Below are 14645 nucleotides of genomic sequence, written 5' to 3'. Positions count from 1 at the left end.
TTCAAATATCAAACGCCCCTTAGATTTTTGAACAGTCTGTACAAACATCAAATTATATTTAGAATACATTTCCATGACCCTTGATGCTATTTTAGCTCACAACTAGAATGGATTTTATTATCATTGTAAACATTGTGACTTCTATGCAAATGCATACATACTGTATATACAAAAAGAGCAGCATAACACTGGACCATATAAAACATAACAGTTGTGTGCTATTCAGTTCTGGTGTTCCTTCATACCGTCTCTTCACAAGTCTCCCTTCGAATTCTCTCTTGGAATTATCCTGTGGAATTTGAGAATCCCTTGGAATTCCTCATTTAAATAACATTTTGTTTCAAAAATGTTACTTTTTCCTGCACCCTGAGATTTGGAGCGGGTGCCTCCCTTTGAAACATTAATAAAGTTGTTTTCTACAATTACAGTGCCTTCAGAAAGTATTCACACCCCTTGACCTTTTCCACATTTTGTTGTGTTACAGCCTGGATTTAAAATGGATTAAATTGAGATTTTTTTTGTCACTGGCCTACACACAATACCCCATAATGTCAAAGTGGAATTATGTTTTTAGAAATGTTCACAAATTAATTAAAAATGAAAAGCTAAAATGTCTTCAGTCAATAAGTATCAACCCCTTTGTTATGGCAAGCCTAAATTAGTTCAGGAGTAAAAATTTGCTTAACAAGTCAAATAATAAGTTGCATGGACTGCAATAATAGTGTTTATCATGATTTTTGAATGACTACCTCATGAACCCCACACATAAAATTATCTGTAAGGTCCCTCAGTCAAGCAGTGAATTTCAAACACAGATTCAACCACAAAGACCAGGGAGGTTTTCCAATTCCTGCAAAGAAGGGCACCTACTGGTAGATTGGTTTAAAAAAAAGCAGACATTAATATATCCCTTTGAGCATGGTGAAGTTATTAATTACACTTTGGATGGTGTATCAATACACCCAGTCACTACAAAGATACAGGCGTCCTTCCTAACTCAGTTGCCGGAGAGGAAGAAAAACGCTCAGGGATTTCACCATGCGGCCAATGGTGACTTTATAACAGTTACAGAGTTTAATTGCTGGGATAGGAGAAAACTGAGGATGGATCAACAACATTGTAGTTACTCCACATTACTAACCTAATTGATAGAGTGAAAAGAAGGAAGCCTTTACAGAATACAAAATATTCCAAAACATGTATCCTGTTTGCAACAAGGCACTAAAGTAATGCTGAAAAACATGTGGCTAAACAATTACCTTTTTGTCCTAAATACAAAGTGTTATGTTTGTGGCAAATCCAACACAACACATCACTGAGTACCACTCTCCATATTTTCAAGCATAGTGGTGGCTGCATCATGTTATGGGTATGCTTGTAATCATTAAGGACTGGGGAGTTTTTCAGGATAAAAATGAAATGGAATAGAGCTAAGCACAGGCAGAATCCTAGAGGAAAACCTGGTTCTGTCTGCTTTCCACCAGACTCTGAGAGATTAATTCACCTTTCACCAGGACAATAACCTAAAACACAAGGCAAAATCTACACTGGAGTTGCTTACCAAGAAGACAGTGAATGTTCCTGAGTAGCCGAGTTACAGTTTTGACTTAAATCTGCTTGAAAATCTATTGCAAGACTTGAAAATGGTTGTTTAGCAATGATCAACAATCAATTTGACAGAGCTTGAATAATTTTGAAAAGAATAATAGGCAAATATTGTACAATCCAGGTGTGCAAAGCTCTTAAGATACTTACCCAGAAAGACTCACAGCTGTAATCGCTGCCAAAGGTGATTCTAACATGTATTGACTCAGGGTTGTGAGTACTTATGTAAATTAGATATTTCTGTATTTCCTTTTCAATAAATTTGCATAAATGTCTAAAAACATGTTTTCATTTTGTCATTATGGGGTATATTGTGTAGATGGGTGAGAGAATATGTTTTATTTAATCAATTTTGAATTCAGGCTGTATATAACAAAATGTGGAATAAGTCAAGGGGTATGAATACTTTCGGAAGGCACTGTACAGCATATAAAAACTTTTTAGAAATCCTCTTAACACCGTCTCTCCCACTCCATTGATATGTTTCGGTTACTTTTATATTGTGAAACAGAATATTATCATTGAAGAATTTAATAATCAACACATCATTGAAACAACATAACCTTCCATAGTCATTACACTGTTGAATATCAGGATAGTCTCTTTTAAATAGCAAAAATAAAAACTGTACAAAAAGTTGATAATCATGGGAAATGTCTTCCATTGGGCCTTCCTCCATATCAATCAACACTAGAAGCCAGCACACCTCTGAAACTACAGACTAGCTCAAACTGATGCACTAGAATGGTGGGTTTGGAGTACCTGAGTTTAAATCCCTTCTACATCAAAGTGGGTTAGGTTTTCTGAATTTACATCCATATTTCAAACCAATTGAAATGTGGTGAGATCTCCCCAACCATGCAGGCAGAATCAACTGCAGCCAGGCATTTCCTCATATCACTAGGAGTTCCTAATGTAACATATGTAAGCTAGTGAGCTGTACGCTAATTTATACATCCGCTACACTAACATAAGCTAACATGCTCCTGGCAGAATGAGGACCTACATATACTGTTAGGCACCTTCAACCACAGGACCTGTGGACCATCAATGCTGTAGGTTTCAGTCAGACACGTTAGCCTACTGTCCATCCACAGACCATTCATGATCCACAAGATTTATAATAGTTTTAGAATGTGAAAAAGGAAAATCTGCAAGTTGGTTTTCATCAATTATAAATTACCTGCTGCAACTCATTGAAGGCAGTGAAATAAAACAAAACAAATATGAATTTTTGTCCGTATGGCAGGTGGAATTAGTCTTAAAAGAGCGGCAGTACAATAGAGAAGGTGATTGTCTGTGTTGGTGGCTCACCTCAAACATTGAGGTATCCTTTTAGCCATGAGCCTTTGTCCTCCAGTCCTTATCCACCCACTAAAATCCTGGCTCGATTCACAGGAGAAAAACTGCCAGTGTCGACGAAAGGCAGCCATCCTCCTACTGTATAACATCCTGAGAATAATGACTGGTGCTATGCTCCATGACTGAGTTCGTCCTCACAACGGAGGGGCTATTGGCTGCATGAAGGTCCCCATGACATGACTGTCTCTCACTAGAGGTCACATGAACATCACATAACGGTCTCCCGCTCCTCCTCCACCACAGGCGAGGGTTTCTCCTCCTCTACAGAATGCGGTGGCTCGTTATTGGACGGCTGCTCCTCTTCGGGAATGTGTAACTCCTGTCCCGAGGAAGGGATAGAGTGCTCGGAGACGGAACCGTTCTTCACATAACCTGGGAGGTTCCGGTGCCCGTTGATGGTGACTGGGGCCCCAAGGCGCGTGGTGAGATGGAGGGCCAGGGGCCCCCGGGCAGTGACGTTGGTTACACTGGTGTGAGACACCATAGGTCCATAACTATACGTGTTACTGCCACTACGGGCTTTACGTTTAAAGTCCAGCGCTAGTGTCCTCCTGCTCCAGGTTTTCTTAATTTCCGCCTGGACCTAAAGGAAGATGGAAAGAAATGAGATTGTCACTACATCTAAACTACTGTGGCATATTAATCAGGCACGTGCACGGATATGTGTCTACCTGTGCCCAAGCATCTGCCCCTTTGCCCTCCCACTCGCCTAGTGCCCTTTTGGGTGGTGGTAGAACTTTTTTTTAATACAGTTTTAGTCGTTGTTGTTCTGAACCCACGTCGTCGTTACGTAGTCAAGTTCGCCACCCCCCACCCCTCCTGTCCGTTGGTGTGCCCTGTACGGAGCTCACGTGTGCCCGGTACTGCCTTTTTCACAGTCTGACCTGTATGGGGATTGCGTGCGCCCGGTATCCAAACATGCATAGCTTGTGATGCAGGTCACCGGTTGAGTGTGTGTGTAGCAAGCTACCTAGTTTAAATATCAACAGTACTGCATAACATTTGATTATCACTTGATAACACTTGATTTACATCATCAATATCTGTCTGGTTGGCTGATAGACTACGTGCAGCAGCCCTTCATCATTTATTTCCTTATAGAATCATAGCCGTGGGAAGGGTGCTGGAGGTGCTGTAGAACCCCTGATAAATTGAAATAATTCAGAATAGCCTACTACACCATGAGTAGGCCTATAATTTAGCCACAGAGGATCAATGGCTTCTTTTTTTTTTAAATAGCATAGCTGTGGATTGTGTGTAGCCCAATAACAATGCAGTCGGGAACGCACAGCAAATCTGTCAGTGAACAGCATGCATAAAAAACAGGCCTTTCACAATATTTCAAATACAATCGTTGGAAAACACAGGTTGGAAAGCAAATGGCTCCTGCTGAAAAGAGAATATGAATCTCTCTGCTGTAGGCTACCAAAATATTTTATCTACTTCCAAATAGGCCTATTGAGCGAACATTGTTTACAAGAGAGAGATAGGCTTTTGGCACGAGCACATCGGCCATTGCTGGCGAGTGACCTGCACATCATTGGGTGAGTCAGTTAAACTGGAAAGCTTTTTTAAGACTATAATTTCATCCTCATATTGTACAATATGTGTGTCTCCACATACCTAGGCCTAGGCTATTGATGGATTCAAAACAAGGTTGTTTTTTATTGATCTCAGATTCTCAGTTTGTCACTGTCAAAGTAGCTTGTCATTTTGATCATTTGTGCGGTATTCAAAACAAGGTTGTTTTTTATTGATCTCAGATTCTGTTTGTCACTGTCAAAGTAGCTTGTCATTTTGATCATTTGTGCGGTATTAAAAACGATTCTGTCATGTAAAATGATGTAGAATTGCACGAAATGCGTTTATAAGTAGGCCCACATCTATTCCCCCCCATATGTGCAACTTCTGTAAGCGCCTCTACTCTAGGCTACTTCTCTATACCCACTACGCAATTGCGATGATATGCATGCAATGCTTTATTATAGCCTAATTTTTGTTTATTTCATGCATTCTGGTACCTCAGAGCTCCCTAGGTCACCCCCCTCTCTCGCTCACTTTTTGTTCCTCCGAAATTAACAAATGAAGCACTGAACACAGGTAGTCTAGACTCTAGCTAACCACCATATACAAAAATATCCACAAAAACCTCTAGTCAGCCATATATCATGAGTTAGAAGATTATGCATATTAGGCTATATTATTAAGTTATTATTTAAGATCATTGACGATATAAATCACAACCAGTAACTAGCAGATTTACATCAATCATCAACATCAATGATCAGCTGATAGCCTACCCTCTTTTCCCAATGTCAATCATGTCTTCAAGAGGCATGGTAACTAGCTTGCTTACAATTTGTGATGAGTGAGTGTGTTGCAGAAATAAATAGGCCTATTCATTTTGAGAGCCTGGCCCCCTGAAAGGTCTGTGCACAGCCCTGCATACAATAATTGAGTCTCAGATTTTTGGTGTGCATACTGTGACTGCAATTAATCATGAGCATAATATTATATATCAGGATTACATATTTTGTCTTAAATAATAGACTATAATCTATCATGATTTCCTTGAAGACATTTTCACAGATAAATATTAATAAAATTGTTCAAAGTTGTCCTTACCTCCCCATTGCAGAAACAATATATAATTGCCACAAAGAATCCCTGAAAAGAAGATAAAACATTATAACATTTTTGCGTATGCCTCAAAGTGCACAGGTTGATCTGAGCATCTATCCAGAGCACTCTAGAAGAATACCATACAATATAAAGTGACTCTTCAACACCAGCTGCTTACTCTGAAAACACTGAGCTGTGCAGCTCTCTCAAATTCTTACTCATAAAAGTTTAATCACAACTCAATACTTCATTTGTGTAGCACACCACTAGAGCAGATGCAGTGTCCCATTGTGGACTTTGGCCGATTGATCTAGCTCCTTTTTACAGTACTGTAGTAGCTCACCATTTCGGATCCATTGCTGGCTGCCTGTGACTAAACCCACATGCGGTAAAACAACATTAGTTCGATCGTTCATTCATTCATGTGGTACAAGACCAGTCAGTACCTGGAATGAATTGAAGAGCATCTCGTAGTGCATCTGTATCTGCCAGGGCACTCCAGTTACCTCAGTATAAGGCATGGCCATGAACACTATGTAGTGAACGCCAAACAGTGGCATCAGGACCAAAGTAGACTTCAACAGTTTCCTGTGGAGGGAATGAATAATAGCAGTGGTTCATTTTACATTTATTGTGACATTTACTGTGTGTGACAGTTGTGATGGGGAGTTCAATTTTATATTATCATGGACATTCACTGTATTATTCATTTTCATACATACTGTATTACTGACATGACATTGATCAATGAGATTTCAACCTTTATTCACCCACTCAAAAAGACATCCAGAAGTTTATTGCATTCTCATTGTGTTATCACTATGCTTTTAACCATCTAAATGTACAACCGAATTCAGATATCTGTTCAGATGTCAGATATTTGGTTTAGTTGTCATCTAAATGTTTTATCAGTGCACTTTCAACCATTTAAAAGCACAACACAGTTCAGATATCTGTTCAGATGTCAGATATTTTGTATTTATACAACAACTTATTTCATCAATGTGCTTCATCTAATAGCACAACCAAATTACCTGGATTGCAGCTTTGATAACATTAAAAGTACAGTGCAAGTGATCAATGCTGTTCAAGATTCTGCACAGATTATTATAGCAACTCCACAGACCTGCAACCTTTGCATGCTATCTTGAACATGCACACTTTCTATGATTACATAAGACAACTTAGTTATAGTAACCTCAAAATGTGGCCATGAATGTGTTACTCATTTTAATGTTGAATAAATACTGTTACATTAGTTTCTAAGATAGACTTAATTTTTAACTGTCTATTAACTGTATAACAAAAGTAGTATTGAATTGTGTTTGGTTGACAACTCAACCAAATATCAACATTTAAAGGAGATGTATCTAATGATTGGATAGTTTCATCTGAGCCACTGGCTTAGTCCTATTCCGTAACTTTTATTTTTGGTTTAGTTGGAGACGTGAATCCAACATATAATTTTTTAACTTGTTTACACGCTAATAGGCTATTTACATCTCCATATCAACCAAAAATCGAAGTAAAAGAATATGATGAAATCAAATCATACTTGATTGAAAGTGCATTTAAAGTTAGATTTTATATTATTTAGTCCAATTCATTAACTTTGATATTTGGTTGAGATTGAGACGTAAATCCAACATATTATAACTTTGTAGACAAACTAGAATTAAAGCCAGACTAAGTCAGTGGCACAGATGGAACTATCCAAGCAGAAGATATAATATATCTCCTTCAAATGTTGATATTTGGTTGCATTGACAACCAAATACAATTGAATATCCAGTTTGTCTTCAAAATAATAATTGATATGTTGGATTCACTTCTCCATCTCAACCAAAGATCAAAGTTAAAGAATAGGACTAAATCAAATCAAAGCAATCTTTAAATGCACTTTAAATAAAGTTTGATTTGATTTAGTCCTATTCTTTATCTTTGACTTTTGGTTGAGATGGAGATGTGAATCCAACATATTAATTATAAACTTGTATATCACATTTGAAATCAACCAAAGCTTGAAACCCTAGGGGCTCTATTTTAACAAACCTAACACAATGGTAAATCTTAGTGCGGGCGGTAGCGCTATAGCTTCAGGGGTGTGTCAGAAATATTTTAGCTAATTTCACAACCTGAATTATGGGCGCAGTAGCTGGCGGTGGCGCGAAAGTTATAAAGTTATAATAAAAAAGTTGTGTGTGTTGGAGCTTGACACCTCACTGGCCAATCAGAACGTGCTCCATGGCTTAATACGTGGATGCTTCAAGTTGTGAATTTATGGTCTTTTATGTATTGCATTGTCATTAACTCCAATTCGAATGTTAGTCCATTATAGCCTAGTTCGTTAAATACCCTGCCCCATATTTGCTAAATATGTTGAACATGTTTGCAGTCCACATTTTTCTAATTGCATTGCTTCAGTATGGGAATACATGGTTAAACATAGACTATAGCATTCACATTGATATAGGGGCTAGGCCTACTGTAAATTGCAGTCTGGACATGCCAAACGTAGTCAATAAGCAAAATTAAACTCACTAAGCTATTGATAAGGCCTAAAAAGACAGTGTATAATTATAATCAAATTCTAATAATAATGAAACAACAACCTGTTTTAAATAGGCTATGTCTAAATACAGTTACAGGCACCATAATGGCTTATATTGGGCATATACAACAAACAAGGCAACTTAGACTATGGAGGGTTTTACACACATGCAAACCTTTCACAGAAACTGGACAAAGATCCAATATAAAGAGAAAGTGGGATTGTTCACTAACCATTATAATGCTCCCAAATGTAATGTTTTATAAACATAATGGAACCATCTTACAAATCATATTTGCACTTCTCCAGAAATAGGCTAAATTGCATTGCATTTGAGTTCTTAACATAAACCCATGGACTGTTAATCTTTCTAATTAGTTTGGTCTTTAATCAAATTAAACAAAAAACAATCAATCTGTTTTTTTAAACAACAACAATATTTCTAAATAGGATCAGGTCAGAAGCATGATATAATAAATTGCATCTCTCGTTCCATGAGCATAAGGCAATGTGTACACGCGTAGGCCTAAGGGCTCTTCGGCAGTATAAATAGTATACAGTAACCCTACAATAGGCCTAGATATAACAAACATGTAGCCGATAAAGTTTTTTTGGTTTCAACATGGAAATATTAGTCTACACACATTGCATTCACATTTCGAAAATGCACTGCATCTTCGAGCCATAGACAATTGGATATTGACCAAACGTTGTAATAAGATTAGCCTCCCATCGCCGTTGATATGGCCTGTTAGTGACATTGCCAAGTCAAAGGTAAACAAACAAACAGGAAAATAGTCTACGCTACAAGCGGATTCCTGCGATTTTACAGTTGAAAACAGATGAAAGTGCAAGACGCTTTTTTTAAAAACAAAATGATAAAGGAAAAACAATAAGCAGTCTATTGTAATAATTCATCTTCCTAAACAGACATCCATACAGTCACTGACACCTTTCATTCAATGGGCATCAAACATAGGCCTAATGAGTCCAAACTTTTCACAGAAGCTGCATGGACAAAAATAATATCCAATATAAAGAAAAAAACAGGAATGTCAGTTGACTGCTCTGCTGTTTGTGATACTTTAATAAAACATTGGTTATAGGCTACTGATTAAGCTGTGCGCCTACACTGGCAAAATCGATGCCATAACCAGTTGCATTACCGCTAAGACCAGTTTTTGTTGAGTCTTAAATATCACCTGTAGCGCTGCTTGAAATTGACACATTGGTGCACATTTTTAAGGACACACCTCCCACCTCAGCGCAAGCGAGCGGATATACAGTGGCTTGCGAAAGTATTCACCCCCCTTGGCATTTTTCCTATTTTGTTGCCTTTTGGGGGGGGTTGTATCATTTGATTTACACAACATCCCTACCACTTTGAAGATGCAAAATATTTTTTCTTGTGAAACAAACAAGAAATAAGACAAAAAAACAGAAAACCTGAGCGTGCATAACTTGCGCCAGACATAGCGTTTTCCTTGATGGCCAAAAAGCTCAATTTTAGTCTCATCTGACCAGAGTACCTTCTTCCATATGTTTAGGGAGTCTCCCACATGCCTTTTGGCAAACACCAAACGTGTTTGCTTATTTTTTTCTTTAAGCAATGGCTTTTTTCTGTCCACTCTTCCGTAAAGCCCAGCTCTGTGGAGTGTACGGCTTAAAGTGATCCTATGGACAGCTCCTTCAGGGTTACCTTCGGTCTTTTTGTTGCCTCTCTGATTAATGCCCTCCTTGCCTGGTCCGGGAGTTTTGGTGGGTGGCCCTCTCTTGGCAGGTTTGTTGTGGTGCCATATTCTTTCCATTTTTTAATAATGGATTTAATGGTGCTCTGTGGGATGTTCAAAGTTTCAGATATTTTTTTTATAACCCAACCCTGATCTGTACTTCTCCACAACTTTGTCCCTGACCTGTTTGGAGAGCTCCTTGGTCTTGATGTTGCCGCTTGCTTGGTGGTGCCCCTTGCTTAGTGGTGTTGCAGACTCTGGGGCCTTTCAAAACAGGTGTATATATACTGGGATCAAGTGACAGATCATGTGACACTTAGATTGCACACAGGTGGACTTTATTTAACTAATTATGTAACTGCTGAAGGTAATTGGTTGCACCAGATCTGATTTAGGGGCTTCATAGCAAAGGGGGTGAATACATATGCATGCACCACTTTTCCGTTATTTATTTATTATAATTTTTTATAAGATAAATTACCAAGCCTGGCACCAGTGCTGCCTTTTACAAGTTGAAATTGCCAAAGTGTGTGTTTGACACTAGTGCCGCCTTAACGCCAGCCAAAAATAGAGCCATAGGACTATATATATTCTCTATTTTTAGTTGAACCCTGGGTTAAATTGAAATATGGTTTCATTTCATTTGCTCTATTAACCTTTTCACACATACCAACAAACGGGTGTGATCGTTCTACAGTGGTCCCTGCAGCGTACGCTCAAACCAGTGTGATTAGAATGCTTATTTAGAATGTTCCGTTTTGATTGAATCAACAGTCAGTATTTGAGCTAGCCACATTGGTTTTTCACAGAAACATTTTGACAAACACAGTCCTTACAAAGTTATGTCCTGAATGTGAACAATTTATTCACAGAAGTAGCAACAGCATACACAATCATCCAAACCGGAAAAAGTAGGCTACATTAGTCCTAGCGCTAACTGAGGAAAGATTGACGTAACACAAGTATTTAGAGAACTCTCGGCTGACAGAAACCACCATATGAATTAGCTAATAGCAATTACTATTTATAATTCATCACATCACGGGTGATCTCAACACTGATCACAATAATTAAGTAAAAAACTTTCTAGAATTCGAAAGTAATCCGACGATGTGTAGTTTGTGCGTGCCACCATGTTTTTTTCCCCGCGTCAACCAAAGATATTAAGAGGAGACAAGATGAGTTAGGTCTGTTTGCAGTATGCATGTTGAAGGGGGTGTGTCGTCTGTGATCATTAACTTCCCTTCATTCACTTCCGGAAGTTTCTTCGAAAGATGAGTGAACCATTCCTTCACCTCATTATAACATCTTTGGTCTGACAGACGTTTACATGACACCCAGAATGCATTGTATAATGTCAACAAACAGTGCGCCACACATAGCTGGCAAATAGCTTAGCATTATCTCATTATAATCAGTACAACCTTCAAAAAAGTATTTTACACACATCATAGGTGTCCATTACAATCTATGCAATATTCGGAATGCATTATTTGTCACCATTACTTGAAAACATGTGAATAAAACTGTAAATACATTATGCTCCATACATACATACATACACTACCGTTCAAAAGTTTGGGCTCAATGTCCTTCTTTTCGAAAGAAAATTTATTTTGTTGTCCATTAAAATAACATCAAATTGATCAGAAATACAGTGTAGACATTGTTAATGTTGTAAATGGCTATTGTAGCTGTAAACAGCTGATTATAATGGAATATCTACATATGGGTACAGAGGCCCATTATCAGCAACCATCAGTCCTGTGTTCCAATGACACGTTGTGTTTGCTAATCCAAGTTTATCATTTTAAAAGGCTAATTGATCATTAGAAAACCCTTTTGCAATTATGTTAGCACAGCTGAAAACTGTTGTGCTGATTAAAGAAGCAATAAAACTGGCCTTCTTGAGACTAGTTGAGTAACTATTTTGCACTATGGCCTATTTATTGCCTTACCTCCATAACTTACTACATTCGCACACACTGTATATATATTTTCTGTTGTATTTTTGAATTTATGTTTTGTTTACCCCATATGTAACTCTGTGTTGTTGTTTTTATCGCACTGCTTTGTTTTATCTTGGCCATGTCGCAGTTGTAAATGAGAACTTGTTCTCAACTGGCTTACCTGGTTAAATAAAGGTGAAATAAAATAAAATAAAAATCTGGAGCAACAGCAATTGTGGGTTCGATTACAGGCTCAAAATGGCCAGAAACAAATAACTTTCTTCTGAAACTCGTCAGTCTATTCTTGTTCTGAGAAATGAAGGCTATTCCATGCGAGAAATTGCCAAGAAACTGATGATCTTGTACAACGCTGTGTACTACTCCCTTCACAGAACAGCGCAAACTGGCTCTAACCAGAATAGAAAGAGGAGTGGGAGGCCCCGGTGCACAACTGAGCAAGAGGACAAATACATTAGAGTGTCTAGTTTGAGAAACAGACGCCACACAGGTCCTCAACTGGCAGCTTTATTAAATAGTACCCGCAAAACACCAGTCTCAACATCAACAGTGAAGAGGCGACTCCGGGATGCTGACCTTCTAGGCAGAGTTACAAAGAAAAAGCCATATCTCAGACTGCCCATCTTAATATTTTATTTTTATTGGCCAGTCTGAAATAATGGGCCTCTGTACAGCTATGTAGATATTCCATAAAAAATCTGCCGTTTCCACCTACAATAGCCATTTACAACATTAACAATGTCTACATTGTATTTCTGATCAATTTGATGTTATTTTAATGAACAAAAAAATTGCTTTTCTTTTGAAAAACAAGGACATTTCTAAGTGACCCCAAACATTTGAACGGTAGTGTACATACATACATACTGTATGCTACAGTAGAAACGACAACACGATATACAGAAAATAAGGCACTTAATGTGATAGGAAACCACACATGTCCAAAGTCATTATTTGTAAGGAAAACATCAATGCAACAATGCGAGTGCCAGCCAGAAAATGTGCCAGTTCGTGCAAGACTGCACAAATGTCTGCATACTTCATGTGCCGAAAAAATGGGGAAGGGCTCTCCTCGAAGAGGGAAGTTTGTCCGGCTCTGTAAAGCCTCAAACATAAATTGTCCGCAACACTGAAATGGGCTACTTCTATGTGAATTAATGAGAAGGCGGAACACACATCAATTCAAACTGATATTAGAAAATACAAGTTGTAAAATAATATGAAATTGACAAGTTGATAATTAGCATGCAGAGTGTGTTAACTGTCCTGTTGCGTAACAATCACATTTTGGAACAGTGAGTGCATTCTGACATCACGTGCATTAAACAACTCACGCTGGGGCGGCCGTTAGAGATATTTGGAACTCGCATGTGAAAATGTTAAACATACCCTTTGGAATGACTTTGATAGCAACAATGAACCTATTTAGTTATTAAGTGATCTCTCAATACTCATTCTCACTATAGCACATTGGTAGTAGTCAGTAACAAATATCAAAGATAAGCTGGGCTTTGTTAAAATCCTGGATGGGAGACCAAAGGGATAGCTGTAGATAGATCAACTCTCCAGTAGGAGGTGCTGCCCAGCATCGTTTTTCTGATAGTGGATATAACATTGAAAATCTGAAGTTGTTTCAAAGGTACAAATTAAATATAAGGTTTGTCTAGCTTGAAAATTGGTAACCATGATGACATAATCCTGTGGTTGAAATTTCACCCTCAAAACAACATTGATGACTTTTGCAAACTCAATGTATTTTCCACGTAGATTCCATGTCAGAATACGTTGACAAATTATGCTGAAACAACGTTGATTTTACCAGTTTGTGCCAGTGGGTGGTGGCATGTTTTGGTGTGATAAAGATAAAATATTTCTATCAGCATGCTGGCGATAATACAGAATACAACTGTAGGCTACCTTACAATACATTTGTATTCTGTATTTATTAATGATCCCCATTAGCTGCTGCCAAGGCAGCGGCTACTCTTCCTGGGGTCCAGCAACATTAAGGCAGTTATACACAATATAAAATATTACATGACATTACACTTCATAACACTTTTCACAACACATTAAGTGTGTTCCCTCAGGCCACTACTCTACTATCACATATCTACAATACAAAATCCATGTGTATGTGTGTGTAGAGTGCGAGTCTTATCATGTGTATGTGTGTCTGTGCCTGTGTGTCTCTTCACAGTCCCCGCTGTTCCATAAGGTGTATTTTTATCTGTTTTTTAAATCTGATTCTACTGCTTGCATCAGTTACCTGACGTGGAATTGAGTTCCATGTAGTCATGGCTCTAAGTAGTACTGTGTGCCTCCCATAGTCTGTTCTGGACTTGAGGATTGTGAAGAGACCTCTGGTGACATGTCTTGTGGGGTATGCATGGGTGTCCGAGCTGTGTGCTAGTAGTTTAAACAGACAGCTCGGTGCATTCAGCTTGTCAACACTTATTACAAAAACAAGTAGTGATGAAGTCAATCTCTCCTCCACTTTAAGCCATGAGAGATTGATATGCATATTATTAATGTTAGCTCTCCCTGTACACTTTAGGGCCAGCCGTGCTGCCTTGTTCTGAGCCAATTGTAATTTTCCTAAGTCCCTCTTTGTGGCACCTGACCACACAACTGAACAGTAGTCCAGGTGTGACAAAACTAGGGCCTGTAGGACCTGCCTTGTTGATAGTGTTGTTAAGGCAGAGGAGCGCTTTATTATGGACAGACTTCTCCCCATCTTAGCTACTGTTGTATCAACATGTTTTGACCATGACAGTTTACAATCCATGGTTACTCCAAGCAGTTTAG

The 14645-nt window shown here is 38.3% G+C and overlaps 1 protein-coding gene across 1 annotated transcript in view; it reads right to left on the bottom strand.

Annotated features, from left to right (window-relative positions):
* Positions 1–3175: 3175 nt before the first annotated feature.
* Positions 3176–14645, bottom strand: part of LOC311146365 (parathyroid hormone/parathyroid hormone-related peptide receptor-like) — a gene marked incomplete at both ends in the record, with an annotated part of 95401 nt that continues 83931 nt past the window's right edge. The window contains 3 exons of the mRNA XM_084182851.1: positions 3176–3550; positions 5593–5634; positions 6036–6177. Coding sequence (XP_084038977.1) covers positions 3176–3550; positions 5593–5634; positions 6036–6177 — 559 coding nt within the window. The remainder of the gene's footprint in view (positions 3551–5592; positions 5635–6035; positions 6178–14645) is intronic.

Source organism: Coregonus lavaretus (genome assembly GCF_964263955.1).
Source record: "Coregonus lavaretus genome assembly, chromosome: 19".
NCBI lineage: Eukaryota > Metazoa > Chordata > Actinopteri > Salmoniformes > Salmonidae > Coregonus > Coregonus lavaretus.
This window is presented reverse-complemented; position numbering and strand designations above follow the sequence as displayed.